Here is a 27,145-nt window from a genome sequence, read left to right on the forward strand (position 1 = left end):
TGTGAAACCCTGTGAAGGAAACGGAGAGCAGAGCTCTCGATGTTTTAGCTGAAGATGAAAGTCCCTTTTAACTAGAAAGATCATTATCAAGCAGCCTTGCATCTACTTAAGCTCAGATAAGCTGGTGGCAGCTGTCAAAACAGATAACCCATCAGGAGGGCAAAGGGACTTGTAGAGTGCCAAAGTAGCACATATCGGCCATTTATATGCATTGGGAGTTAGAGGGCAAATTGAAAATTTCAAGTAAACAAGAAGCTTAGGGAAGGTTCCTTCAACTCTTTAAATGTGGTTTGGCTGATCAGTAGAGGAATAATCCACAGCAGTCTCACTACATCATACATTGACAGAGCAAACATGCTTTGTTGGTATACATCATGTACAGGTAAATTGTGTACACAATCCAATCATCTGTTCAAAAAGAATTAAAGACAAGATTTGATTTTTATGAAGAATAAATTGTGTTAATGGCACAACCAATAAAATGTACAGCCTTTAAACCATCTGACAAACATCAAGGTTATACTGTGAATGACTGAATGAAGTTCCGTTGTTTTTGCATGTCCTGAAATATCTGAATTCCATTTTTTCTCTCAACACATAGGACTTACTGAAGCAAACTGCATTAGCCCTTCTGTTGTTCTCACAATAATCACTAATAAGACGAGTCAAAAGAAAATATTAGTTTTATTATCAAGCTGACCCAATTCATGAAATACTTAATAATTAGGTGATGAACTTGACCTAGTGTTGGAAGTGATGAAAACATGGGCAGAGTAGTGGCGTTCCTCTGGACTAGAGTTGGAAAAATCCTGTATAAATTTACAAAGAACAAAACATTAAAAAGTAATTTTAAGTGGTATTTTAGATTCCAAATAAATCACTGCTTTGGTGGCAGTATAGCTTAGTTTAACCAATGTAATTAAAGTTCTATAAAAAGACAAATAAGGTTCAAAATATCAGTATGTCCTCTAAACATCCTAATAAATGTTTTAAACCTCACTTCCAAGATTTAATACCACATTTAATACCACAATTTACCTCTTACTGTCGTACTGCTAGCTCCATCAGCATAATAACGAAGCTAGCAATTAACTCACTCGAAGCTCAATTACATCCCCCATCAATCTACTGGACATCAACACTGGTTAGTTCACAGTTGGTTAGAATGAAAACACCTTTCAAACAACACCTGGATTTGTTTGATAATATAAGTATGATACAGAAAATGACTTTTATTCTCATGTTAAGTTGTTTAACATTATTTCATACAAATCACATTCTTTGTAATATTGAAAATCCAGATCAATAACAGTACCTGTCATCTAGTTATACTTCTTTAAATTGTATTGGCTGAATCCCTCTCATTTAAAACCATATGCTACTTATTTAGAAAAAAACAAACAAAAAAACAAAAACAACATTTAGATGTGAATAGTAATTGAAACAAAAAGTATAATTTCAACCCAATAGACAAGGTTGGGACTGATTTTCTTTTGAGACAACTGTGCAATAAGAAATCCCTTTTTTTAATTAAGAGTGTAAATGATGCAATGGTTCTTTTCTAATATAAGAATAGATGCAAATAATGAAATGTATGGAACATGAGTGATACACAAATCAATATTAAATCACAAAAGTAATAAGTATAGTACCTATTTGTAACCTCTACTGGAATCCTAAAAACAGCTATTGTTTAGGGTCCATAATATTGCAAGTGCAAAACAAAAATAAAAAAAATGGACACATTGAATTTTGGCACATTAACTGCTGGGATTACGAGTCTGAATAAAAGTTATGCAACTGCGCCTGGTGAATTTATATAATAATTACAACAAAAAAAAAAGAAAACTTAAATATACATGAAAAAAATAACTAACATTTAACCAGATTTAGCATAGGAGACCCAATTATATTTACCCTGCATCTCTTCCTTCCATGGTGTTTCTCAGTGGGTACATATAAAAGTGACAAACAAACAAAAAACATCGAGAAGAAACATACAAAAGGAACATGCTCTTATCTGCTAAGACCTGACTCGACACCTGCTCCCTAGGCCAACAGCCTAGTCAAAATACATTTAATATATTTATATGTTTTGTTTTATATATATATATATATATATATATATATATATATATATATATATATATATATATATATATATATAAAATATTATATTTTAAAGTTCTATATAGAAGTTTGCATACATACAGGTTAAGTGAGTGCCTCTACATCAGAACTGTGAACTGTATTAGTGTTAGATTTCATATTCTCTTTTCAACAAATTTTCCTCTAGGAAAATGTTACCACAGTGGTCTGTCTAGCCCTGGAGTGCAATCTGAGGAGTTTCAAACACCAGACTTTCAATATGCCATTGTCATACGCTCAGGAGTTCTCCAAAGGCACTTCCATTTGGCCCGTACAATGCTTAGTTGTTGTTCACTTCAACCCAAAAACCATTACATTTACATAAACGACCAAAGCTTAATCTTTATCTACAATGAATGTTCAGTCCCCTTAATGATGAAAAAACACCTACACACATGCGTGTCATTTTGGTATAACAGGCTTGGGATAGTCAGCTTAATTTGGGTTTGGATGAGAAAGAGAGGTGACTTGGGACTTCATTAAGATAAAAGCGAGAGGACACATTCAAGCAGACATTAAATAACAATTCACGGACTGACTCATCTGTAAACAAGTGTTTTAGATGCAGCATTACTAATTGTTGGATGTCCATCAGGAAGACCAAAGGAAAACATTGAAAACTTCAGTGCTATAATCCTGCATTTGCGAGCACACACACACACACACACACACACACACACACACACACACACACACACACACACACACAACCGCTCTCACACACACACACACACTCAACCGCTCTCTCACACACACAAATAAAAGGCTCCATTACAGTTACACATAAAATGTTACACTTAAACATAAAGTTACAATTAAACATAAATGAATAATAAAAGAAAAAAAATGCAATGCTCGCTGTAGTGTACCTTTGTGTAGTGCGAGTGTAAAAGCATAGTGTTTGTAAGCTCAGGTGTATGTGAGGCTGTAAGTGGAGAGGACTGGCTCAGCCACCTAAGGCGAGCCCAGTGGAGTCCACAGGACTTTACTCTGCTCCTGATCCACTATAGTCACGATTTGAGTGCAAATGTAGGGCAACATGCCTCCTTGGACAATACCTGCAAAAGAAACCATCATCAGTTCAAAGGTTTACGAACCTTGACTAGCACGATCATTGAAACAAACAAGCAAGCAAAAAAAATGAGAAAATAAAAAGAGCTAGATCCATATCCAAACCTGTGAAGAATTTGCTGTACTCTTGCTCAATCTTCTGTGCAACCTCAAACTGCTCCTTGGAATGTTTTTGAGAAACTTTGTCCCGCAGATACACTGGATCTTTCAGTTCTCTATACAAGGCACATGAAAAGAGCACATCTTTTACTGACATGATTATAACTATATACAGTTATGAATACTAGTCTTTGGTACTGCTAGCCTAAAAAAAAGCAGTGTTCCTACAAGACTTCCTACAATCTCTAAATGCTGTACTCATTTGGTGATCTAGTTAGTGATACTGAGCATGTCAAGGATAACAAGGAGCCTGACAGGAGGCATGGCTTTTATGGCTCTTGGGATTTCATCAATTTGCGGTGCTCTACTGGGATAATTTCATCATTAGTTATCTGTGTCACAGGAATATAATGAAATTTAAAGCCACACTATTTCAGCATTACTGGCTCTGTTCAGTTCTACATGTAGAGTGTGAAGCAGTAAAACATATACCAAGATATATGGTCAGCTTCCGTTCTCTTCATTTACTTGCATCACTGCAAAATATTACTGTGCGCATTCTAGAGAGCATCCGCCAACCCCCGCCCCTCCCACACACACACACACACACTCGCACACACCCCACACAGACGTTGCTTTAAAATGTGTCATACATCTTTCACAGAAAACGAGCTCAGATAATAACCATCTGCTTAAGAGCAGCAGCTTTCAGTTCACAGTCAGCCAAGTAGGGTGAACTACTGCAGTCCACCTTTACAGAAGGCTCTCAATTTCACAATTGACTCCAGGAGGCTAATTTATCAAAGCATGCATAGAACATTTTCTAATTCTGTGCTTAAGGACCACCAGCATGCACAAGAAAATTGCCATTTAATTACATGTGTGTATGCAGTTGTACGCAGAAGACGTTAATAAATACCACACATTCAATATGGCTCCCACCCAAAACATTATACTCACAGATACTCACATTGTCACACTAAAAAAATAACATCATAAATCACATTCTGTGCATAAAAACATGCCTAAACACATGCATATAATCCTGTCTAGAAACATGCATATAAACGTGAGTACATATTATATTTACGCAAAATCTATTCATGCACATGGTTGTTAAATGAGACCTCTGGTCTCTGGAGAAGAGCTCAGTGTCTGCCAAGGATAATTCAGCCCAACAGGCTTTGAGTAGCATTCAGGCAATGCATTTATTCGTGGACTGTAAAAATACCAAGGATGGACAAAACATCAATTCTAATCCTACTAGTAGTAATGTGTGCTCGATTGTCAAACATAAGAGGCTTATATCGGAAAGGATTTGGACACTTACTTTATTTGCTTTGCATTTTTGTAGCGAATGAAAATGACAATTGGATATATTTGAACGCTGTGAAGCCTTTCAATGGCATGGGGTGCAATGTCGAGCAAACAGTGGCAGTCCTGAGAAATAAAATAACAGAGCAAAGAGCAACTTCGGTTTAAAGATACATGAACAACAAATGGTTTCAAACACATGAACAAGTTGTCTCATGGTAGTCTGATGAACATAAAAAAGGACTTCAATGTTCTTCAGTGGCCTTCCCAGTCACTGGATCTGAATCCAATCTAGAACACCTCTAGGATATGGTAGAATGGGAGATTTTGTGCTTTTATGAAAGCATGACACCATAAGGTGATGAAATCATGAAATCTCAAAGGAATATTTAGAAAATTTGTGGTATCCATGCCACTAAGAACTAAGGCTGTTTTGTGAGAAAAGGGAGGCCCTACAAAGTATTAGCATGGTGTTCCTAAAAAAAATGCTTCATGAGTAAGCATCAGCAGAAAATAAAAATAAAAGGTCAGAATGCCAATTTTTCTTTAATAAGTTAATACAATGACTGGGGTTTGAGCTGACATATAGACAAAGACTTGCAAATCTCAGAAAAAAATTGTTCATGGAATAAAAAAAAAAAGAAGTGTCATGCCCCAAAGAAATCTGCAAGGCCTTGTGCATTGTGTTAAATGTAGCAGGATAATAAACAAAAAGAAAAAAGCAACTGCTTTGGACCAATGTGTTTTCATCTAGACTGTCTTTAAACTGTGTATTGTAGATACATCTCTATATCTGAACAAAAAACCTTCTGTCTTGATTGACAATCAGAAGGTCATATGCACTGTAATAAGCCTATGCTCAATGCATTTTACATAATATTTATGTTATATTATTCTGCATGGCCAAAAATATGGGTACTGACTATAAAATCTGTTCATTACACAGATCTTTGGAAACTTTTAGTAGCCCATTGGAAAACCTAAACAAATTTTAAAAAGTTTGCTTTCGGGTCTTTCTCGCTTATTAACTGAAAACAGGACGGACCTTATCTGTGATCTCCTTGATGGAAGCAACAGTTGTGACATCGAAATGGCCGCTTCTTCGTTTGTAGTCGATGAAAAGGCAATCTTTCACCCCTCGCTCGATGGCCTGCTGAGATGCCTTCATTACCTCTGAATCAGCACCAAAGACAAGTTCCAAAAGTGAGTAACACTGCATGCTTGTTAACAACATTAACATTATAGATATGGGGATGAGGAATTAAAAGACCATTTAAAGAAGAACTTTTAAGAAAAGCTACATGGAATACGGGAAAACATTTAACTCTCTGGATATAATCTGATCCATGTGAGCATCCCAAAATGAGCAGCAGCATGAGGTGCACATACAGTGCATCAGGACACATACAGCAATATTGTGGTTTACTGTGTGCCAGTGTCAACTAACCGAGTACACATCTGCTGAATTTCCCTGGAGACTCTTTCACGAGCATGTCTTTAACCGGGTCCACCAGTGGCCCAAGCAGCAGCACTGGCCTTGGTGACGTGCAGTCCACCTTCTGCACACGCTGATAGGCAAGGCTCACGCAATCTAACCAAACATCACAAAACTCTACACATTAACTAAATCTGGAAACTTAAATACTAAACGATAGTTTAATAAAATCTGCTAATAGACTACGGTTCAAAAAATTGAATAACCTATAACATATTTATTGAATTATTGGAGTGATTATAAACACATCATTGCAGTAATCCTGGGTGTACTGGACATCATCCTACCCTCTAAAAATGGGATGGAGTCTGTACTTATGGCATCCAGAGCTAGTAGGTCTTTGCCATCTTTGGAGCTGCTGCGTTTGTGCTTCTGTTTCCTGCGAAAGAAAGATCTGCGAGCAGCTGCAGAGAGTGTTTTACTTGAACCTGTCTCGTCCTTCAATTCAGTCATGCTGTGTCTACGATAGAACTCCTGATCCATCCTGTAACACATTGAAAATGGCCCATTTCAAAGCCCAAAAAACAACTCCAATAAAATTAATAACCTATATTATGCCCACATGCCATTCTACAGTTCATTTTCAATGCAGGATAGTCAGATGTACCAAATCGAATGTTATGGCTTCACTAACATGTATTTGCTGGGAATTTGACCCCTTTGCATCTTTTGTGCGTTTTCATCAAGTTGCCAGGCCATCCAGGTGCCAAAGTTGCCATTGGGTAGTGTGTCATCCACATAGAGAATGTCATCTTTCTTAAAGGAAAGATCCTGTTCTGTCTCAGCCACTCGGTCATAAAGTGCTCTGAGAGAAAGAAAAATAGAAATAGAATGTTACATCAAAGTGGATCAGCTTTTAGTGGGAATGCTAAGACTCTTCAACCCTGCACAGTCAGATCATATGGATAGGCAGAAATTGTTTAAAGCAGACCAAGAAGGTAAACATAGACCTACAATACCTGCACAATGAAAACTTTCATTTATAAAAAAAAAAACAAAAATAATCTATTTCTGAACCGCAAACTGCTCTTCTCTTCATTGGCACTTCAGAATCATTAAAAAGACCCCATATCGCAGACACTTACATAAAGCCTACATAGAGGATGCAAATTCTACCTCCACCTCACTTAGAATTAAAGAGATTAAGAGCTTTTGTTTACAGAGCTTCAACATTTTGGAACCATTTTTAGGCTATCAACAGAGACTTTTGTTAATAGTAAAATAAAAATATGCTTAGGGGACAATAGTACACTGTACCTGATGTAAAATCCATCTCCTCCAGTACCTTTAACCTGATTAAACTCAACCAAGCGTTGCTGGACTTTCAATGTGACAATTTCCGCTGGCTTGAGCATCTCCAGGTAAGCTTCTTCTGCAGTCTTATTCTTCATAACCATCGAGTTATACTGAACAAACAGAACAGTGATACAAACTCAGTCATGGGCTTTTAACATTTATCATGTTTTATTGCCTCTAGCACTTGCGGAATAAAAAGCATCCTGTATATCATGTGCCCCATAATCAATTTCCATCTTTAGCAAGTGAATGTGTTGCTAGATGAGATGCTCTGTCTGGATGAGCATGAGCTGCAGAGCATGCTCCACTCATTGCTCAGAGAGCTAAAGGTGACTGTGACAGGGATGGTAGCAATTCCCTTTTCTTCCTCAGAAACATTACTCAAGTTCAATAAGAGTGGACAGGAACAGGTAATCAATGCTGAACAGTAGAAAGGCCTGGAGTGGCAATTATATTGGAAGAGAAGCAGAACAATGCAGCCTGGGAGAGGAAGAATGATTCAATCTTTTACTGACTGTTAATCAGCAAAACCACTGCACAGAGAAAAATAAGAGCAATTTTGTTCAATTCATATAAAAATAAAGTCAATAATAGTTTGAGAAGTAGTTTTGACATGAATCTTCAAGCCTCTAGGCCTCCATGTGCTCTTCGTATTTTCCTGAGAATATATGAATAATTTGCACTCAACTATAAATGATCTCACCTCCAAGATCATGTCTCCAGGCATTAGGACATCTGCCAACTTAGCAGGACTGTCCTCCTCCAGGTTCTCCACAAAAATCCCACACAGATTTCCCCCACAAATCTGAAGTTCCACCTGATTCTTCCTCACAGACACTACTCGCGGCTCTGGAATCTTTTTACTGCCCTCCGATGACATTCTGAGACCAGAGCATGAAAAATATTTGTGTCAATTACATTACAGTACTTTTCAAAACATTTTGCCATGTTTTGGTTTGGCTATTGTCTACAGTGTATTGTAAAACACTGTACCTGATGAAGCTGTGTGGGCTGGTGGTAGGTGTGGTCTGTTTGGATGACGGAGTGAGGGTTCCTTCATCCTGCTCACTGAGTGTGTCTATGGTTGAGTGGTTATCTGGTGTAGTAGCGCCGCTGCCCTGAGGAGTGGATTGGCTGCTCACTGGCTCCATCCGAGAGCTACAGCCAAAATATATAAATCACATAAATCTGTGTCCAAATGCTATCACAATAAAGTCAGTTTTATGACATATACCTGGAGCGGGAGTGGTTGCCCAGCTGGTACATGTGTGGGTTGTACTGTGCCATGATCGTGATGGTATCACACTGCTGCCCTATGACCAAACGCGCCTGCTGCTCAGTGGCGTTACGCAGGTTTATCCCGTTATACTAAGGAAAATTAGAGACAAGAGACACGCAATAAACAACCACAACCCAAATAATAAACAGCAGAAGTGAAATACTGATGAATAATTCCTTTATATTCCATAGTACTGACCTCAAGTAGCTGGTCTCCATACTCCAGGCCTGCCTGGTGAGCAATGCTGCCTCCAGTCACCTTGGATACAAAGATACCGCCATTCTCACCACTGACAATGGAGATGCCCAAAGGTTCAGCACCTTTATGCACAATCACGTTCCTTGGCTCCTCCAGATACGGCCTTTTAGAGCACAGACATTACAATAATGTCACTATCAGATATCACCCCTTCCCATTAGAACAGTGAATACCGACCCCAGTCGTGCTATGTGTCTGATACTCCTCAGCGTGCTCAAGTGTGGTGATCTCATGCTCTGCATTGTACCCTAACATTGTAGTGTATTATGGAATTTCAGGAGTGTATTGCATATCTACACTATGATTTCAGACATGGGTATAAAAAAGTGCACTTAAGGAATAAGGAATGGAGTGTTGTTTATGATGTACTGCTGAAATAATTATGCATTGTCTTGGCTTCAGACACTGAGTGAGGACTGAGTTGACACTGAGTGAGGACAACAAACTCAACATACCGATTTGAGGCATTTTAGACAGTAAGAAATTAAGCTGTGGAAGAAACAGCGAATAGAGCTGTGTAGGAGTGACTGGAGTTGGGAAACGCTGTCCCATAGAATATGATCCACATTGTCTTCCTTGACAGACACATAACCAGTGTGTCTTCATGCAACTGGTACAGAGTTCTAGCATTTTTAGCAGATTACATATACAGCACTATAGTTACAGAAATATACAGCAAAAACACAAAAAAAAAAAAACAAATCAAGAGGGATATAAGCAAAGATCCAGAAAGGTGGGGACTATCAACTCAAAAAGACCTGCATGTAAAAATTGCCCTAAATAAAAGTTAAACAAGGAGAAAAATGCAGCAATCCTTATAAAAAAAAAAAAAAGAAGCAGAATGGACTACTTTATTTATTATAAATGGACAAAGGTCGATTTGCGTCCTATTTTCCGTACAGGTTTAACAAACAAAACCTTCAAACTACAAATAGGAATCACTTTTATTCATCAACTTATTTATATCAAGACTTTACACAAAATTTTGTTCACTTCACCCAAAGCACGTTCATTCTATCGATACCACACATAAGAAGGTATTTCCACAGCGAGTAATTTAGAATGCAGGTCTTTATTTCAAAGAAGAAGGTCAATCAAGCATTCCCTGTGCATGACTGACAAGAAACAAACCTCAGGCTCCTGAGAGAGGAGAACCTAGGCCTAGCAGCCAGAGGGATTCTCAGAAATGACCTGTTACGGTACAGAGATCTGAAAGATTCATAGGAAGCAAAGAACAGAGGCAGAAGAGACACGGTGTGAAAATCTACAAAGAAGCAGAAAGACTCAGACTGAAGGAAGACAAATTTAAACAGATGAATGCAGACAGAGATGTTAAAAACACCATAAATGAATTAAACAGGTAATGGAAGGAATGGCTTGAAATAATGATCACACCTTTAAACTGACCTTAGAAAAAGAGAGAGAGAGAAAAAAAAAGGTTTCTTTCCACACATTCTGATCAGGTTTCTGAGAGCTGTTGCTGGGCAAGTGCTTGAGTGCACTGAACAGACAGCTAGACATACATTAGACATACAAAAGTGAGCTGTTGCTGGGCAACAGCGCATTAGAATTGATGGGAGGGCTGTACCTGTCTTTCCTGTGGTCTCCCGTGGGTACGGGACTGACAGAGATCCGTGTGGAGATGGAGTTCTGGGACTGGCTGGAAGCAAACGAGGACGTCTCAAGATTAAGTGGGGACATGGGCGGTGTGATGAGACTGGGACTGCTGCACTCTGAATGTGACAGAGACCCTAACACAGACACACACACACACACACACACAGACACACACAGACACACACAGACACACAAACAGCCCAACTATCCTGTTAACATGTGAAAAGTCACAAATGATGGCAAAAAAAAAAAATGACATGATAATCGTCCATTTATGATATGAAATCTTGCCTGTATTAGTAAAAGTAATTCTTGTAGAGGTCTGAATATTGTGAAATATCAATAATGCTCTCTTCAATAGATCATTAATGTGTGTGGAGATACATACCTCTGTCAGAGCCCAGCATTGAGCGTGGATACCGCGGTGTGGGAGGGATTTTTATTCTTTCTGTGCGATACTGTACATTACTGGAAGAACCTGCAAAGCAGATAGAACCACTCAGGCACATGCAAAAACTACAAGAAAAAATGCATAAACTATGTCCAAAGACTACCCAGATGGTAAAAGATGAGAGGAAGGCAAAGTGGAGACTGACCAAGTCTGGCACTGGACGGCAGCGAGTTGGTGCCATGAGAGGTTTGGCTGCTGCGGGAGGACTCCGAGTACTCAGCAGAACGCTTCTGGCTAAGGTCCAGACTCAGACGCCCTTGATGTTGTGGACTGAGACATAGACACAGAGACAGATGGAGAGTGAGAGAGATAAAGCAAGCATGCAAGAAAAAGAGAGTGTCACACGCAGAGTGTGAAGAAAAGGAAATAATTCATTTCAAGATCGAGGGCTGCAAAACATTTACATGCTTTCAAGGTTAGAAAAGAGCCATTGTGTAACCTGAATCCTTTTGTGACTGACTCTATACAAAAGGTACATTTTGGAGTTAAAAGTGTTGCTCTCTTTAATGCACAGTTTAATAGTTAGCTCACCAATGTGTGATTGCAAATATGGATTATTTAAAAAGCACTAATGTTAATGTCACTGAAGCATTGTTACAAAAGGCAGTTTGTGCGTTTCCGTGTTGTAGAGCAGTTTTTTGCATTGTCAGTTTTTTTTTTTATTCTTTACATTAATACGATTATGTGTGCTGCATCCATACATGCCTAAGAAACATGTTAGACTGGTGTCACCTGGACTGCGTACTGGAGAAAGCTGACAACTGTCCACAAGGGGGAGCTATTACCACTAGTGGTTCAGTTTCTGCGGTAGTTCTAAATTTTAATTCTTAAAAACTGCTTAATTTTTGATGCTGACAAATATTTCCCTTCACCCAGCCCAGCACCAGTTACAATTCAGGGCTGTTCTGAAAACCCAGGTCTACAAAGTAGTATGTGTAGTCTTGTTTGGCAGGAAATTAGCAATGTGTTTGTGTCATCTAAAAGATGTGCACCAATTAAAATGCAGCATGTGTAAGCCTCACAGTACCTTGGATGTGTGTGCTGATGGCAGATCTGGTTGATGACGGAGGGACAGTTGCTGGTGTGCACTCTGTGGCTGCGGACAGTGTAAACAGGGTTCCTCATAACAGCTGTCACTGCTGTGCACGGGGACAGACCTCGATGTACTGAGTCTGGAGTCATGACCAAGAATATATTTCAATAAGAAAGACAAACACTTGTTCTTTATTGCCTGCTCTGTGCATGTTTCTTGTCAAAAGCATATTTCAGGATCTAATGGTAGGATCTAAAGTCATGGTGAAGTAAACAATTAATATTATGTTCTTTTTGTGGGCTCCTTTGGCAAGCTTAAATGTAATGCCAACTGCTACAAACAACATGTGAACAAAAAGTTAGGGACGTTATAGAAATCAGCTACCCTGACCAAATGATGAATATGTCTGCTTTTATGTAAAACTGGCCTTAGAAATCACTTAGAAAGTTATTGTATAGAATATTGTATGCAGAAAATGAAGTGGAGAACGGACTTTAGAATGGACTTACTGGGTGGCAGGGTTCCGTTAACGAATGTGGGAACAAACCCTACGCTGTGTCTGTAAGGGCGGCTAGGCGATGAGCGCAGTACATCCCTCTGGTCTAAACTGTCCCCGTCATTAGAGTGGCTCTGTTCAACACATTAATGCAAGAAACATAAATTTTCCAAAAAAAAAAAAAAAATGATAGAAAACTACACAAACACCAAATTAACAGTAGACCAGAGGTATACCCCAAAAACAACCACACCTCAATCTCAAACTGTGAAGCTAACTGAAGCAGGCAATAAATTTTCCAAATTTACCTGAAAGCTTTGTAAGGGGATGGATTGAGGCGTCATCCTGCGCCTGAGAGCCGGGGCCGATTTGGGACGTGGTCGCTTGACCTCAGGCTCATCAAGCCGTGTGTGCCCGATGTCCTCTTCGCATGACTTCCTAGAGCTGAGCACCCTGCCCTCATGGGCAACTTCTGTGAAGCACAAATTCCCGTTACACTCTTCCTGTTGGCTCTCAGTGATTGTGGAGTCTGAGGCCGAACTGCCCTGCTGCTTCGGCTTGAACTTGAAAGAATCACTGCGTGTAGGTGGAGTTGGGGGTGTGGTCAATGTGTCTGTTTTGGAAGGCTGTGGTGAGTGGCTGGTTAGGTATTCCATTTTGGAGGGTGTATCTGGCCTTTTGAAGGTGTCTGCATCAAAAATGGACTTCCTTTGCTTGGGCGATTTGTAAATGGACAGCTGGGCTGGGCTTTCTGCTGTCATGGGAACTCCAACCACCATCTTGGGCCAGGTGCCACCACTGTGCTTGGTGTCAGGCACTGGCTCCAAGCTGCTGCTTTCAGGCCCGACTGACTCGGGACGAGTGTAGCAAATCTCCTGGAAGGCACTGGGACCGTAACGAGCACACAGGGTGCTGGGGTGCAGAGTAGAGGGAGAGAAGGGCTTCCTCTCCTCAGAGTCGGCTCTCTGCTTCCTCCTTTCTCCGCCCGCTTCACCACTGTAAATGTCTGTCTGGGTGGAGCTATTGTGCTTAAGGTTCCGGCTGTTACGAGAGTGAACCTCTGACATGAGAATTCTGCCGTTGCACTTCTCTGCCTCCCTCAGACCCTCAAAGATGTTGTGGCCTGACGTTCCCTGGGGAAAGAACTGATCAGGAGACAGATGTTAAATTGCTATGTGCTTTTCTAAATGTCACTCCTTAAGACCTGAATATTCTACAGTAATGTGAAAATACAACAAGCAGCTGATATGGGTTTCAAACTCCTGACTGCTCACATAAAACATAAAAAGCTTGTATTTCCCCCCCCCACTTACAGCACCCGTCACAAACACTACAACATGCGGAAGCAGGAGCTCCACATTTTGAAAGGAGATCACAGACACACACGTACATAAATACACACACAGCACTGCAGTGCACTGAAACACGCTCACCTTCATGAGGGAGAGGCTGAGAGAGTCCCTGCAGCCCCTCAACAGAGCCTCACACTCTGTAACAGATTTGTTATCCAGAGCAATTCCATTTATCTGTGAAGGGAAAATATAGGTCAGCGTTTATAAAAGAAAAGCACCAGCAGACTTCCTAACTCTTCCCATAAAGCCTGCATTTTCTGAGAGAATGGAGACGGTGTATATTTTTGTTATAAAACTATCCATCTGCAATGAATAGATTTATGTAAAACCGCCAAGTTGCAAAAGCTAAAATTTTAGCTTTGAGAAAATTTATGAACCCACTCAATATGCTCCAGTATTATTGATGTTTATGCTACACACAGTAGCCTTATATTTGAATTATGCAAACAGCATAAAGATTCCCCATCTTCTGGAGATTTCACATCAATAAAACAGTGTGTGCTGAAAAACCAGGAGCCATATTAAAGTCATTCATAAAAAAAGTCTACAACTGGTGGACAAATTTCCTCAAACTGTCTTGTGAGTTACAAATGCATGCATAAATAACAACGGGTGTGCAAGTAGTTTAATTATGATTATGTTTGTCAGGATAAGGGGCTAATAAGGCTGCGGTATGTATAGAATTTGTTCATCATTATCACGTCACTACAACTCCAAAAAAAGCTAGAATATGCAAATAAACACATTATTTCTTTAATTATTCTGGATTATAAGCATCCCAACTAATCTCAGACAAATGATCTGGTTGAATGTGATCATTCATCAAACATTAAGTATTTGGTCAAATAATGCATTCCATTGCAAACTTACAGCAATGAGACGATCTCCAATGTTAAGGGACCCTTCTCTCGCAGCAGGGCTGCCAGCTGCTAGCGCTGTTACATACACTCCACTTTCCAAGCCAATGCCACTGTCTGAAGACACCATTCACATGGGGAGAGTTAATACGGGGAATAGAAACAATCACAGTCATTTTATTTAGCTAACACTTTCCATTGTGGAAAACTGAGTAAAGCGATACCTTTGTGCCCGATGAGATTAATGTGTACAGGAGTAACTAGTCTTCCCCCTAAAGACTTTCTCCTGCGCACCACCATATTGATCACTCCTCCTCCATTGAGCACAGCTTTGATGACCTGCTTCCTATCTTTGTTTGAAAGGTCTATGTCATTTACCTTCAGCAGCCAGTCATTTACTCTGGAAGGAGACACACAGCTGGTTTGGCCAAAGAAATTATTTTAATAAAATAATAAGCAATTATCAACTGATTGTACCTTAACCTCCCATCTGCAATACTTCCTTTGTCCACCCTGGTTACAAAAATCCCACAATCTCCTGGTAAATATGGGTCATTCACCCCCTCTGCTATATCAAACCCCAGTGCCTTCAAGTCCATGTCATCCTGCTCAGAGAAGAACAGATTACAGTATGTGTATATTGTCTCATCGATGGCACATGTTTTTTGTTGACTTAAATTCAGCAATGCTGTTTTGTCTTGCTATGATAGAGACTCACTTTGTCCTTCTCAAACTCCACCACTTCAGTCTCCCATTCCAAGGAGTCTGTATCTATGGCTGAATCATGTGAGCTGTGTGCCAGCAGTGGGTAGAATGGTGTCTCCTTTTCCTGCTGACACTCCATCTTTTCCCTACAGCACACAGAACACAACAGACATTACATCAGAGTAAAGACACTGCTGGGCACCACACGCAGACCAGGCCTTCTCAGATGACACAAAAAGGTTCAATATCTCAGTGGAGAAACCTGTACTAACAAACAGCCCTGAATACTACTGAATACCTGTATACAATGTTCAATATTGTAACCAGCTGACATTTTATTTCAAATGTTCTTTTGAAGTGAAGTGAAGTGACGTGACATATAGCTAAGTATGTTGACCCATACTCAGAATTCGTTCTCTGCATTGAACCCATCAAAGTGCACACACACAGCAGTGAACACACACACACCGTGACCACACACCCGGAGCAGTGGGCAGCTATTTATGCTGCGGCGCCTGGGGAGCAGTTGGGGGGTTCAGTGCCTTGCTCAAGGGCACCTCAGTCTCGTGGCCGGCCCGAGACTCGAACCCACAACCTTAGGATTACGAGTCAGACTCTCTAACCATTAGGCCACGACTTGCCCCCTTTTCTAATTCTATGAAAAATAAATCTGCCTCCAAAAATCCATGTGAACAAATTCAAGGGTAAATCTATCTGTCAGCAAAATAACCATGATTCTGAACTGATATGGGGCCAAGAACAATTAAAGTCCACATTATTGTTTAAGCGTTTCCGAACGAAACGTAACAAGCCTTTTACTTTTGTTTCATTTAGTGCATGAGTATAAAACCAAAGAGGAGTTGGCTAACAGCTTTTTATAAAATATATTGTAAGCAGAAGAAAGAAACAGAACAATGCTAAGTTTGGTAATGAGTTATACAGCAGTACTGACCTACTAGCTCCCTACGCAAATGCATCAATATAGTGAGCTAGCTAATGATAGCCATGCAAAAGAATTTATGGAGTTTAACTATGGCAAGAAAGGAGAGTCAGCATGAACTAATGTACAAAACTGAAAAAGAAAGAGAATTATAAGAAATAAGAAGTTTAAAGAGGATATAATGATGCCTGTAAGGAAATTGGGGGAATCTTGTTTGAAAATGACTTGCAAACTAAAATATACCAAAATATTCAGGCTAAAGTAGAGCAAAGCCTGGAGGGTGTCACAGATTTTTAAAATTCTAAGACACCTTGACTATCTGTTATACACAAAACAGCCACGAGAGGGAGACAACAGCACTGGCCAACAAGCCACAGTGCAAACCCAAGTGCTCACTTCAGTTCTTTCAGTTCTCTGACAGCGTCGTTCTTCTGTTTCCTCATATCATCCAGGTTGCGCAGGGCATCAGCCAGGTCACTAACAGCACGGTCCCTTTCTCTGCGCAGGTTATCACACAGAGTCCTGGCAGAGAGTATAAAATAATGCTGCAATAAATCTAGGGCCATATAATCTAAATAAAACATTTGTGATAATCAGCATTTCATTTCTGTAAAAGAAAAATCCATGAATGATGTAACTTATGTTTATGGAACTGTGAGTGTACCGGATGCTTTCTCTCTCTGCCACAATCTTGTCTCTCTCCTGAAAGGCCCAGTCCCTGCGGCACTTCGCCACCTCGGCCTCCTGCACAGCCTCCTTCAGTTCCTGAGACATGGCCTCGCACTGTTTCCTCAACACCTCGATCTCTTTATTGGCACGCTCCATGTCCAAAGTGGCAGTGTCTTGTTTCTGTTCATACAACCCAAAATTTAGTTACTGGGTACAAAGACTAAAACATAACATTTATCAGTTTGAATCTATTATCATGTCTCCTGCTCTACGTCGAGAAACAGGTCTCATGATTTCTCATCCACTTTTTTTTTGTTTTAGGTGACTTCTGTTGTCATATGATTGTGTTCTGTTTTTTGTGTAAACGTTTTTCCTGTAAATACTTTTAAAGACCAAACTTAGAAGTGATGAATCTGTTAACACTTAGAAGTATTAACTAGACAGATGGCATATGAAATAAAATATCCAATACTGCCTAAAATATTTCAGCAAATAAACCAAGCAATATTCCATCAAATGTAATGCTGTGTCTTAATTTGGAATCATAATATTTTAATGTAAAAAACAAGGCAATTATATCCTTTAATTTACTACTTAAATTCATTATTAATTAATATGTGTTGTTATAATATAGCAAGCTATTTGGTTTGACTCAGGTGTCATATGCACATGAGTAAGTACCTGTCTGGCCTGGTAGTACTCCCGCAGTAACTGGTCCCTCTGTATAATGGCTTCGGTTCTTTCTTTCCTGGCTACGTCTCGCTCCTCACGTACAGTTTCGATGTCTTTGCAGGCCTGACTCAGCTCTTTCTGAGCCTCTGCTTTGTCCTTCACTTCATGGCAGTATTTCTCCAGCAGCTCGTTACGCTCACAGATGGCTCGGTCTCGATCCACCAGTGATGAATTGAGCTCCTAAAAGTACAATATCATCAGCAAATGCAACATGTCATGCTCTATTATTTATCTGACCAATAAAAATGGTCTGATTCACAGGGGCCGAGGTCATGATCTAATATTGTAGGACACTACAGTATGAGGTTTATAATCAAATTCATGACAACATTTATGGTCTATTGCAAGGTAGGAACACGAGGAGCTTGTTTCTGTCAGTGCATCTAACACTTTCTTTACAGGATTGTCCCTGTTACCTGTCTGAGTGCTTCCAACTCCTCACTGGCCACCATCTTCTCTGATGAGTTGTTTTTGAGGCGAGCTTCAGCTGCTTCCAGTTCCGTCTGCAGCCTGTCCACTTCTTTAATGACCTGGTCCCGTTCACTCATGATCAGCCTGTACTCGTTAAACACAGAATCGCGCTCCTCCTTGTACTTCTCTGCATCCTTCACCGCCTTCAGCTGGAAGTTCTTGTAACGTGTCATCTCTGATTGCAGTCTTTCCATCTCTCTTTGCAGCTCTTTATTCTGAGCTGAAACTTTATTCAGCTCCTGCTGCACTGAATCAAACCTGACAGGGCACAAAAATAAAGACTGGTTAGCTGTGTTCTCACTCTGTACCAATGTTTCATACTGTAGGACATACTGTAAAAAAGAAACTTACTCATTCTATATATTACATGTTCTCTACCTGGGTCCTGAAATCCTGTCTTTTTTACGTACAGTTTTCCATGCTAACTAACTTCCATTACTGTTAATTGGCTAATAAGTTGAATGAAGCAGGAATACTACAGGAACATGGATAGGAACCTGTGCTGTAAGCAATTTCTGACTCATATGGGATTAAATATGGTATCCCAGTATGCACTACTGGGAAGACCTTGCTTTGTAAATATTTATACTGTTTATTTGGCTTTTGGGATGTGGTCTATTATTTTCTCTAAAAAAAAAAAAAAAAAAAAAAAAAAAAAAAAAAAAAAAATCACAAAATAATTACAGCTAACAGTCAGGTCATGGAAAAAGCAACCAAAAATAAATTTGAAATAATAGTAAACATGAAGCCATTAGTTCTACATCTACCTGTATCGGCACAGGCTTTTGACATAATACTTTGACAATATTTATTTAGTGCTGCATTGTGCAGTACACGGTAGTCCAACTGGTCCAGTGGTACATGGTCATCCGACTGGTCCAGCTACTGTGATCCTGCCTCTGTGAATCTATTTAAACAGTGAAATGGAAAGGTGTGTCTGGCCATTTGGTAGAAAAACATCACTAGCTAAAGCAAATAAACAGAGAGTGGAAACAGAAAGTGATTTTTCCTTCTTCTGTACCGATTCAGTGAGAGAAAAGCCAATAAAGATGACATATTTCTCCTTCCAGCATTAAGCAAGGTAATTTAGATAGCATCAAGCACTTTTCATTAAGAATGAAGCAAATACATTTTATTATAACAATGCATATTTAAGAACTTATTTTTCAGAAGTATAAAATGTTATTTACTCTAAGTCCACAAAGAGATATGTTTTGAATATTTTCAAACTAGGTCCAAAAAGTTTCACATGATAATGTGTTTCCCAAGGAAATACAACTTAAAGCTTGATAGGTTTATCATAATCACAAGGGATTTAACACAATTCCCCCCTTGTCTCTTTCAGCTATTTTATGATAGACTTAGCAGGCATGAAATATGATCATATTAAGAAAAGAGGCAATTCCACATTGTATTTTTATGCATCCAGATAAAACTTGTATAGATTCAAGTCCGGGTTGCTTCTTACCGGCGGATAGAGGCCGAGTACTGTTGTTGGTAGTGCATGGCTGTATCCCTCTGCTTCATCAAAGTGTCAGTCTGTTTCTGCAGCCGTCTGTTCTCTTCCTCCGCCTGTTCCAGTCGACTCAGATCTGTGTTGTGATTGGCTACCTTTTCACTGTATCGCTTGCTCAGGTTGTCATACTCTTTCTTCAACCCCTCTAGCTTATCCATTGCAGTGTCATAGAGTTTCAAAACCTCTGAGGACCCTTTCTCCCTAATAACCTAGACAGGAAAACACAAGACAACCGATCCTTTATTTATATAGGAGAGCAAAAACCTGTTTGTTCAATGGCCAAAGTAAGATACATAATGCAAACACCAGATGGCAACCGTGTATTAAAGAACAGCACGGTAGCTCTAAAGAGTCGGCATACAAAGTAAACTGTTTCTATTTCATATCTGCTAACGAGTCATAAAAATAAATTTCATACTTGTATGTAAACAATAAGATGTCATATCACATATGATTACCAACAGATGGTTACCAACTCTGATATGCTGAGCAAACAGTCTTTATCCTTTCAGGTTGCTCTTTTCACTGAGAGTATCATGTGTGCAAAATGTGTTTAACAAAACTTTTGGGCAAGGCGGGATGCACTGTACATTTGATGCATCGGTTTGTGATGGGAACTGCACTAACAGGCCATGCATACACGGTAGCCTTGCACTCAACTCTTCCTACAATCGTGATCATATTTTTACTTCACTGCTGGATAAAAATCGCTGCAGAAGACACTGGGGAAGAAGCCAACAGTCCATGAACGTTTCCACAGTTTTAATCTGGAAGGAAGCCCGATAAATCAGCCAGGAGAAGAAGGGGGAAAAAAATTAAACCAGAGTCATGACAGGAAGCCGATGTGTGTCGCATGGAGATGTGTCGATGTTTGCACAGTTACATCTCATAGAATAGCTTAGGACTGGTGCTTGAGGCATTTAAGGTCAGATGAGAGATACAGTACTTATCATATTGTGCCGAATCAGGGACAAGAAAACACCCTTGTGTATTTTAAAACTGCTCACATGCCATTTGGCCCAAAATGTTACAAGAGACAATGTAAGGACAAATTGATCACATGCCCTGGATATCTTAAGATATATGAGATCAATATTTTGATAAACCCTAAGACACTGCAGAAAAGACAAAGCGATATCGTGCCATCTCAAGTGCTTACTTTAATTAACGTTAATTACGTTAATAAACGTTACTGTGCAGCTCTTACAAAACAATCTTATATTTCATATTAACAATAAGAGTTTTGCTACCAGCATACTGCAAGACCAAAACTCTTCTCAGCATAAACTCTGCTATCAGCTGTACCAACTGTGCGGTCATGTTCCTTGGAGCATTCTGTGCAGAACTAGATACATGTGCTGGAGATCTGTTCAATACATACCTGTTGTTGCTGGAGTCTCATTTCAGCCACCTCTTTCTGGTCCTCTGAGTGCAGTCTCTTGAGCTCCTCACAGCTCTGTTTCAGATGGTTGTGCTCTCTTACGAGCTGAGCATTATCTCTTCTCATCACCTCCATCTCCTCCTTTAGCTGAGACTGATCACTCAGGAGACGGCTGTGCAGCATGCTGAAACACAATTTGGTTCGTTTGTAGTGAATCCTAATGAAAACTGCTCAGTAGCACAACAGGCATTTTAATTGGGTTGACCTAACGCATTCGCACTTGAAATTCAAATCTGCATTGTAAATAGTACAAGAGTCCCAGATGTACCAGGATGGCCAAGTATAAGATAGGACCCAACAGGACCCTGTATTGTCCTATGTCTATCCAAATAGGGGAAACCAAGATATCGTAAATATAAATATATATATATTATTATAATATATATAATATTATAATATAATATAATATAATATATATTAATATAATATATTATATATTATAATAATTATAATATAATATATATTAATAATAAATAAAATTGTAAAATAAATAAATACATTTCGAAAAATTGTAAATAATAAATAAATAAATAAATAAATAAATAAATCAATATAAAATACAAAAAAATTACACATATCTAGGAATATAGCTACCAGCAATTCTATTCCAGCCCAATCGTATAGAATATTTCATTCTTATTAAAATCTAAATGATTCCTAATCAGTTAATTAAATTTTTGAGGACAGGTTTTACATTTCCAACTAAAAACTGAAAGTGAATAATTATTAAACATGGTCACTGCCCTTCATAAGAAGCAGCGTATAATGTGATAATCCTCCATAGTATATACTCATTCCAATCAAACAGAGATGTCTGTAAGCGACTATGTGCCCCTACATGACTACATAATACCCAGCATTACTGTAGCTGCCACATCTGTCCATGTCTAGATGCCTACAGAAGTGCAGATTAATACGGAAAAAGTGTCACAAACAAACCCTTTAACTAAAGCTACTTAAAGCAGACATCGTTTGAGAGAAAACCCCAAAATAATTCAGTACATTAATAGGATACATCTTGTTTCTTCAGGCAGGCAATAGAGCCATAATAACTCTTACTAATTAAACTCTCGAGTTGAAACATGGATGGTTGTTAGCAGTGACAGCATGAGTCTCTGCCTCCCGCTTTGCTGGAAAACCCTACTGTGTCCTAGAATTAGCAACAGAAAATACTAGAAAATACTCACTGGTAGAAGTCGGCTTCCTTCACTGCCTCCTCGCACCTCTTGAGGGTTTTGGTATGCTGGTTCTGCAGAGCCTGTAGATCTGCCATGGCCTTCATGCACTGGGTTTTGAGTCGCTCATAGTCGTGACTGGCTTTGGAATTTGGCCTTTTGAAGACAAGAGAAATACACCAGTGCTGTCACTCTTTCTGCAAGGGTGCTTTACAGTTAATAGAGATAAAGGACAGGCTTTGCAACATTCTAAGGCATGAAATCAACTAAAAGAAAATGGAATGGAAGTGAAAATGTTATTTTTGATTATTGTTATGTATTTGCTAAACAATGAAATGCTGTGTTATGTCCTTGACAATATGCTGCAAAGGTTTTGCTTCTTCAAAATCCTACAAGCACACAAGAGAAAGAAACAGGAACAGGACAGGAACCATACCAGGGACCATAGAGCATCGTTTTCAGTAAGAGCGGCAAGCAACAAAGCAAAAGCTACAACATTTAAGTTGCAATTTTTACAAATTACATACGACCTAGGAAAGTGGCTCAAATGATTTTTCACTCTAATCCTACAGTGTGCATGTTTCAGCACTACTTTACATTCCCGTTTACAACTTTAGCATCCATTCTCACGGGGTCACAGGGGGCCTGGAGCCAGTACTGGGGAGTTGGGGCACAAGGAGGGGGACACCCTGGGCAGGGAGCCAATCGATCACAGGGCACAATCACACACACACACTTACACACCACAGACAATTTAGAGATGTAGTGATCAGCTTATAACACATGACTTTGGACATGGGGAGGGAACGTGAGTACAGGAGGCCCCTGAGGCACGTGGTGAACACCACAACACTGCACACACAGGGCTGAGGCATCATTCAGACCCCCAAACCCAGGGGTGTGAGGCAACCATGTTAACCAGTAAAACACTGTGCCCCTTAACTTTAGCATCTCTGACATGCAAAATTGTGGGGAAAAAGCAACTATGGTTACATCTTGGGTACAAATGCATTGAAAAAAAAAAGAAACCTTGTAAGGTAGAAGCAGAGATCATTGCTTCTTGTGAGTTTACTTTAGTACAGTAAATACTCTTTAAACAAACATGATGTGGCAACTGTTTCTCATCAGAGAGAGCTGGACAGTGCACACCAACAAGGAACAAGAGCGTCAATACATACCCACAGGAGACAAGCTACATACACCAGCTATGTGTTGAAGGGACTTTTGCATGCTTGTGTATAGGTTTAGACAGCTTACGTCCTGAGAAGGAGAGTTAGAAGGCACCTGCAATCGTCGAAGGTAGTGCCCGGAGAGGCAAGGGCAAGCCTCTTGCGAAGTTCATCTCTTTCCCTGGTCACCTGTCTCAGCTGGAACAGGAGGGCGTCTCCGTTCTCACTGGCCGGACGGTTGTCATTGAGTGCAGGCGGAGGCGAGGAAGCTTTGGAACCTGCAAAATTGAGCACGTCACCGGCGCAAAGGCACCTTCGCTAAGCAATAACACTAGGGTACACAGCAAAACAGGCCCTTGGGAACCCCAACATAACTGTTTCAGTTTCTGAAGGACTTCATAATTAGTAAGGTGAACTCTCACTACACTCTCTCTTAAACAAGCAGTCCAAACATGAGGATTTTGTAATTCATTTAATAGTTCTTAAAACTGAAGAAAAATAATAAATATTTGCTAGACTAAAAGAGAGGAAGCAGCATAACCGTTGTCTCCTGCCGAGAAAAAACATTTATGAACAATTCGATAGAACGTCAAAGAATAATATAGGAGAAAATCCATTTGAATTAAGTTCAAAGGACTGATTACGTTTTCTAATTTCTGCCAAATAACCAAAGTAAAATAGCAGACATTCTGTATACTTTATGTAAATCATGACCTCCAAAGATCTCATTCCTATTCAATCGTCTGTCTTTGTCGTGATAATCGGCTGCAAATATTTAGAGAAGTATTTCAGATTTGTGATTGTAATCTAAATATATGATAAAGGCAGAGGACAAATTGCATCATTTTGATAATGACACTTTCACCTTCTTTCCTGGAAGTTTTTTTAATTGTTCTCTGCTCTAGGAATCAAATTTGTTTTTGAACCTTTTTCAATGTTCTACAGGAGATTTATCTGACAGGAATGACCACATTTGCTTCCTGCTTAAACTTAGGTGTGTCTTCTTTTCAGAAGTCCTGAAAAGGCTTTAACTGAGAAGCAAAGAACAGCTGTCATCAAAGCCTGAAAGAATCACACAGGAAGGTTTTGTTTTCTTCTTTTGCTTCATTATTCGGCTTCCCAGACAGAGACCACTGTAAAGTTCTCTAGCAAAACTTTCAAAGCTTATAAAAAGGTTTGTGCTGACTCATTTAGACAGAAGACAGACACAGAGCAGCAATGAGTTTGCATATTTTCTTCCTCTGGCACTTGACCAGGTAAACTGAGCTCTGCTTCCTAACACACTACAGCCTGGCCATCACAACACTCATTAGCACTTTTTGCATTGGCAAGAATAAAATGGTGATTTGGAGCTAGTAAAGCTGCCTGAGATGCAAACATTTACACACATACACACACACAGACATGGTGCAAGGCTGTACGAGAAAAGGCCAGTGATAGGCCTCTGACATACCAACACTGCTGAGGGAGGAACTGCTCTCTGAATCTGATGGCATTGTAGACAGCACGCTGTAAGTAGACCCTGTACAGGAGAGAACAACATGGTTAAGAATATGCCACGGTCATTAAACTGAAAACAATACACGGCTGTTTTCCATAATTGTGTCTGGAAATAAATGATTTAAGGTTAAGTGTGGTTAAGCAAAATGTGCAACGTTCTAAGAGCAATAATAAGAATTCATACAGATAAATGAATATACTTAGATATTATAAGTAAAAATATTCAGCATGGCGGTTAATCAAATATATAAAAACACTAAGCTTATTTTTCATTTGTTCAAATTGGTATTTAAGTGGGGTATATATTTGATTTGAAATAAATAAATAGTGTACTGCTGTGCCAATGTTCTTTTTTATCTCACATTAATATCTCACATTTTTTTGTCAGATATTTTGTTTTAATTCAACAAAGTAGTCACATTTCTAAGGCACATGCTCAGCTTTTTCTGTTTATATCCTTCGGCTCCATTTTATTAAGAAACCCAGCTTCAAGTCAAGTTAAGACAGCTGGTCCCTTTCACCCAAATACAAACAAACAACTCACTTAAAAACCTGTTATGATTTTCTAATTTCTCAGGTGGTGAAGGCTTTTATGTAAATTGTCTGACGTCATTGCCAATTTACTTCTACGTTGAAATAAGCAGCACAATATAATGGAATAAAACGCCACAAACTCATTTATGGAGCTGGGTACAAACAGATTAATTTCTTAATCATTTGTATGAACGTTTTCACAAGAAATTTGGGATTCATGGACACCCTGCAAATTCCAAAAATGTAAACTTTAAAGTACATAAACGTCAACGTACAAAATAATACAGCTAATATGGATTTGCTACTGCACTTTTATATATACACGACATACTGCCAAATATGTCATTAAACAAGCAGTTACTTTTTTTATTATTATTATGTTTACAGAATTTAGTGGATGCCCTTTTCAAAGTGAGTCAGAGACTAAAATACCATTAAGACTATTAACCATCAATCACCTACTAACCATACAATTCTGACAGACAGTTCTCTGTATAAATGAAGGTTGTTCTTTCTGGGTATAGCTGCAAGCCGGATTATTCGATATGTCAAGTATTTTTATTGCCGTGTATGTGAGACATGCGTTCTTTACACTTGAAAGAAGATCAATAATAAAATTTGGACTCGGTTTGGCTTACAGAACCATTTACACACCATGTTAGTAAGAGACTGATAAATGAGCCAATTGTTCCCAGAGCTTAATTAACTAGTCACATCTACAGGTCATTAAAAGTGTCTTGTTTTGTCCCGACCTCAAAATATGATAATATTTTATTATGCTAAAATTACAAAAAAAAAATGTATTTGTTGGTCATTCCAAATCTCTTAAATACATCCATCACATTTCTGTCTTTTGGCTCAGTTTGCACTTCATGGTTCATGCTAGCAGCTCTTACTGTATCTACAGACACTCGCCACCTTTGTTTCTCTTCATGTAATCGGGTTGATTCAGGACCAAAATCTCTCCAAATTTCTCGCTGCATTTAAAATCATGCTAAAATTCACATTCAGCACCAAAGCAGAAAATGCACTCAAATTACATTCATTCAAACAGACTAAATGCTGCCTTTGTGCATTTAAAAAAAAAAACCTTCATTTCAAAATCAGATAGCTAATAGTATGAATCTGCCATGACTTCTTGTGCACCACATCTAGCAGAACCATGAATAAAGCTTGGATATTTGTATGCAAACCCACTGGGACAAATGCAATATTTTAGGAAACATATTCAAAGATCTATACAAATGCAAATAAAAAGACAGATCCTGAAGCAGGTAGCACAATGAATCTATATTTCTGATTCCAGCACACCTTAACATACAGCTTAGAATGTTCTAATCTTCTTGTTGAATGATAAGAGTGTAATAATAATAATAATATGAACAAAAGGAAGACATTAAAGCTTTGGGATTATTGAAGACCGTCACTTCAGGAGACTTTCTTCTCTGCTTTTTGTGAACAGTGAGTACAGTACAGTGAGTGACAAGATCATGTCTCATTATCAGTTATCCTCCACTTCACACAGAG

The 27,145-nt window shown here is 39.1% G+C and overlaps 1 protein-coding gene across 2 annotated transcripts in view; it reads right to left on the reverse strand.

Annotated features, from left to right (window-relative positions):
- Positions 1–665: 665 nt before the first annotated feature.
- dlg5a (discs, large homolog 5a (Drosophila)) overlaps positions 666–27,145 on the reverse strand; it is a 37,183-nt gene continuing 10,703 nt past the window's right edge. The window contains exons 2-33 of one of the 2 annotated variants that reach the window (XM_060872364.1): positions 25,038–25,106; positions 23,700–23,853; positions 22,428–22,571; positions 21,181–21,364; positions 19,752–20,008; positions 18,229–18,541; positions 17,762–17,992; positions 17,076–17,260; positions 16,808–16,933; positions 15,485–15,617; positions 15,244–15,371; positions 14,991–15,166; positions 14,780–14,883; positions 13,991–14,083; positions 12,866–13,702; positions 12,571–12,691; positions 12,056–12,200; positions 11,174–11,298; positions 10,966–11,055; positions 10,549–10,711; positions 8,901–9,063; positions 8,658–8,791; positions 8,417–8,581; positions 8,127–8,304; positions 7,385–7,533; positions 6,762–6,932; positions 6,415–6,611; positions 6,080–6,223; positions 5,678–5,805; positions 4,649–4,758; positions 3,325–3,434; positions 666–3,206 (exon numbers count right to left, since the gene is read on the reverse strand). In XM_060872364.1, the coding sequence (XP_060728347.1) occupies positions 3,103–3,206; positions 3,325–3,434; positions 4,649–4,758; positions 5,678–5,805; positions 6,080–6,223; positions 6,415–6,611; positions 6,762–6,932; positions 7,385–7,533; positions 8,127–8,304; positions 8,417–8,581; positions 8,658–8,791; positions 8,901–9,063; positions 10,549–10,711; positions 10,966–11,055; positions 11,174–11,298; positions 12,056–12,200; positions 12,571–12,691; positions 12,866–13,702; positions 13,991–14,083; positions 14,780–14,883; positions 14,991–15,166; positions 15,244–15,371; positions 15,485–15,617; positions 16,808–16,933; positions 17,076–17,260; positions 17,762–17,992; positions 18,229–18,541; positions 19,752–20,008; positions 21,181–21,364; positions 22,428–22,571; positions 23,700–23,853; positions 25,038–25,106 (5,531 nt within the window). In that variant the 3' untranslated portion in view covers positions 666–3,102. Of the gene's footprint in view, positions 3,207–3,324; positions 3,435–4,648; positions 4,759–5,677; positions 5,806–6,079; positions 6,224–6,414; positions 6,612–6,761; positions 6,933–7,384; positions 7,534–8,126; positions 8,305–8,416; positions 8,582–8,657; positions 8,792–8,900; positions 9,064–10,548; positions 10,712–10,965; positions 11,056–11,173; positions 11,299–12,055; positions 12,201–12,570; positions 12,692–12,865; positions 13,703–13,990; positions 14,084–14,779; positions 14,884–14,990; positions 15,167–15,243; positions 15,372–15,484; positions 15,618–16,807; positions 16,934–17,075; positions 17,261–17,761; positions 17,993–18,228; positions 18,542–19,751; positions 20,009–21,180; positions 21,365–22,427; positions 22,572–23,699; positions 23,863–25,037; positions 25,107–27,145 lie in introns of both variants that reach the window. The other variant, XM_060872363.1, reaches the window with a different exon arrangement.

The sequence above is a fragment of the Tachysurus vachellii genome, chromosome 6 (assembly GCF_030014155.1).
Source record: "Tachysurus vachellii isolate PV-2020 chromosome 6, HZAU_Pvac_v1, whole genome shotgun sequence".
Classification (NCBI taxonomy): Eukaryota; Metazoa; Chordata; class Actinopteri; order Siluriformes; family Bagridae; genus Tachysurus; species Tachysurus vachellii.